Here is a 2,737-nt window from a genome sequence, read left to right on the forward strand (position 1 = left end):
TCCCCCACGAAAACATCTACACACGCATACAAAAATGCCCCAAGCCTTGTCCCATCCCAGGGAGTACCACGTCAGGTGACCCGACCTGCTCACGACACCCTGCCAGCCTTGATTCCTCAACACTCCTGGATCCTGCAGCACCCCAGCCCACTACACGTCAGAGGCCCTGGTAGCTGCAGGCAATCGGGCTGAGCTCTGGCTCTACTGCTGCTCAGCCATATGAACAAGGCCTGGCCGCTGGGAGCCTTGCGGTCCTCATCTCTCACCTGCTGGCCTCAGGATTCCTGGCTCAACTTGGTGCTGCGTAGAAGCCCCGACCACTCAGCCAGGCACTGGGCAGGTGTCCACCAAGCAGTGGCCATTATGATGTCCCAGCGGGGGATGGGTGGGTGAGGGGGATGCCAGCCCCCCACTTCCCCTCCACTCCCCATCCCTGCTGTCATCACCCAGCCAGGCCCAGAGGATTGGCCCATCACTCCCATCCTCTGAACCAGGTGGGAATAAAACACCAAACCCTGGCCGGGCGTGGTGGCTCACGCCTGTAATCCCAGCACTCTGGGAGGCCGAGGCGGGCAGATCACCTGAGGTCGGGAGTTCAAGACCAGCCTGACCAACATGGTGAAACCCCATCTTAAAAAAAAAAAACCAAACCCTTTCACCAGGTGAGGGGATGTGGATGAGTAAAGTAGCTCAGGACGGCTCTGAGCACAGGGCCCAGCCCTTGAAGCAGTAGCACTGATTCCTCCTGAGACAGAGGCCTGCCCCAGGAGCTCAGGGAAGCAGAGAGCCCAGCAGGCAGCGAACATCTACCCGCTGGTGCCAAAGGCAGTGCTGGGCAGCCCGGAGGAGGCAGAACAGACTGGGGTTTCTTGGGAAGGCTGGGGAACCTGAAGTGAGGCATTAGAAGTAGATGCTGCCCTTCTCACCTGCGAAGTTCTTTCTAGAGGGCTCCAGTAGGGTCCAAAGGCAGCGCTGCGCCAGGGAACAAATCCCAGGCCATGAAGTACAGAGCCCTGCGGGCACAACGCTTGGCCGCCCTGAACGCGGTCCTGTGGGATGAGGAGGCGGGTGCCTGGTTCGACTACGACCTTGAGAACAAGAAGAAGAACGGGGAGTTTTACCCATCCAACCTCACTCCACTCTGGGCCGGGTGTTTCTCTGACCCTGGAATGGCGGACAAGGCTCTGAAATACCTGGAGGTGAGGGCACAGCAGGTGGCTCTGACCCACTGCAGGCAGCACCGCCCCCTCCCGACCCTGAGCAGGACCTGCAGGGGAGGCTGCTTCCTCTAGTTGTGCCTCTTGTCCCAGCCTGCGGGTCCCGCCAGAGCCACTGGGGGGCAGCTATGAGCCGAGAAGAGAAGGGTCAGGAAGGGGACATCTGGTTTCCCACGGGGCCCAGCATCCTGCTCCTAGTCCAGCCCCACCCACAGTCACGGGAATGTCCGGAACCTTCTAGGACAGCCGGATCCTGATCTACCAATATGTCCCAGAATTGGATCCGAACCAACTTTGATGTCTATTTGCAAAAGTCAGTCATGTGGGAGAAGATGAGCTGGTGCAAGCCTTCCCTGCGTCCCCCAGGAGGTCCTTGGGGTGAGGTGGGAAGGTCAGCCTTGGCAGGGCCCAGGGCCAGAACAGCCGGGATGGTGGCGGCACCCAGTGGCCACTCCTGGGCACCGCAGGGGCTGCTGGGCAGGCAGAGCAGCCTCTCCCCAGGGGCTCTGGTTTATTGTCCCTGGGACTGGGGTGGTGGGGAGAGTGCCTGGCCTACAGACCATTCTCTTGTCCCCAGTATGACATCAGCAACGGTGGACAGCCGGTGGGGGAGGGGAGTATGAAGTTCAGGTGAGCAGGCTTGGGGTGGGCTGGCCAACGCCCTACAGGGAACTCCTGGGCTCTGCTGCCCATGCCCCCGGCCCCAGGCTCCAGTGTGCTCACCTGCACATGCGCCAGGGGAGGAGCTGACTGGTGCTCCCTGGTGCCACTGGGGCTAGGCAGGGCCAGTGTCCCTGGGGAGAGAGCCCACAGCCCCCACCAAGGGTTTGGGGCTTTCCCAGAGGCTTGGCCCCACTGCCCTGCCTTTCCCAGGAGGGCTTTGGCTGGACCAATGGCATGGTCCTGTTGCTGCTGGACCACTACGGTGACCGGCTGACCTCAGGGGCCCAGCTGGCTTTCCTGGAGCCCCACTGCCTGGCAGTTGCCCTTTTGCCCAGCCTCCTGCTCAGCCTCCTGCCACGGTGACAGCTCTCCTCACCTGACCCCACGTCCTGCCCCATTAAATCTCTGTACCAGTTCCTGCCTTTTCCTGCCTCCTCATGCCCTCCTGCCTCCCAGCCTGTCCTCCGATCAGAGTGAAGTGGGGGACAGGGTCACGACCTGGAGGTCATGGGTTGGGGCCTAGCTCCCTCCTGGAACCCGAATAGGGTGGCAATTCTGCTCTGGGGGAAGACCTAGCCCTCCTGCCCCAGGTGCCCCAGTGCCATTCCCCACACCTCCCACCTTCCACATATTTCTGTATTCCAAAGGCTTTATTGTTCTGCTGAAATGCTTACAAATACTGAAAACCCCCAGCCTGGGCCCAGGCAACCAAGGGCTCAGTGCTGGGAAGGAGAGCAGGGGAAGCGGGGTTCAAATAAATATGTATAGTATATTTCTGCCCCTGATATTATTCCTCCAAAGGAGTTTGAATTTGAATGATTGTCTCTAGATCTGTTTATCCCCAAGGGCATCATTAA

The 2,737-nt window shown here is 60.0% G+C and overlaps 1 protein-coding gene across 1 annotated transcript; it reads left to right on the plus strand.

Moving 5' to 3' along the window:
* Positions 1 to 998: 998 nt before the first annotated feature.
* On the plus strand, positions 999 to 1,541 carry LOC116556436 (trehalase-like). Its single transcript, XM_032285783.1, has 2 exons — positions 999 to 1,199; positions 1,459 to 1,541. The coding sequence occupies exons 1-2, from the start codon at positions 999 to 1,001 to the stop codon at positions 1,513 to 1,515; spliced, it is 258 nt and encodes an 85-aa protein (XP_032141674.1). The 3' UTR covers positions 1,516 to 1,541.
* Positions 1,542 to 2,737: the final 1,196 nt, after the last annotated feature.

This window comes from Sapajus apella, unplaced genomic scaffold (genome assembly GCF_009761245.1).
Source record: "Sapajus apella isolate SASKATOON/1434 unplaced genomic scaffold, GSC_monkey_1.0 scaffold16, whole genome shotgun sequence".
Classification (NCBI taxonomy): Eukaryota; Metazoa; Chordata; class Mammalia; order Primates; family Cebidae; genus Sapajus; species Sapajus apella.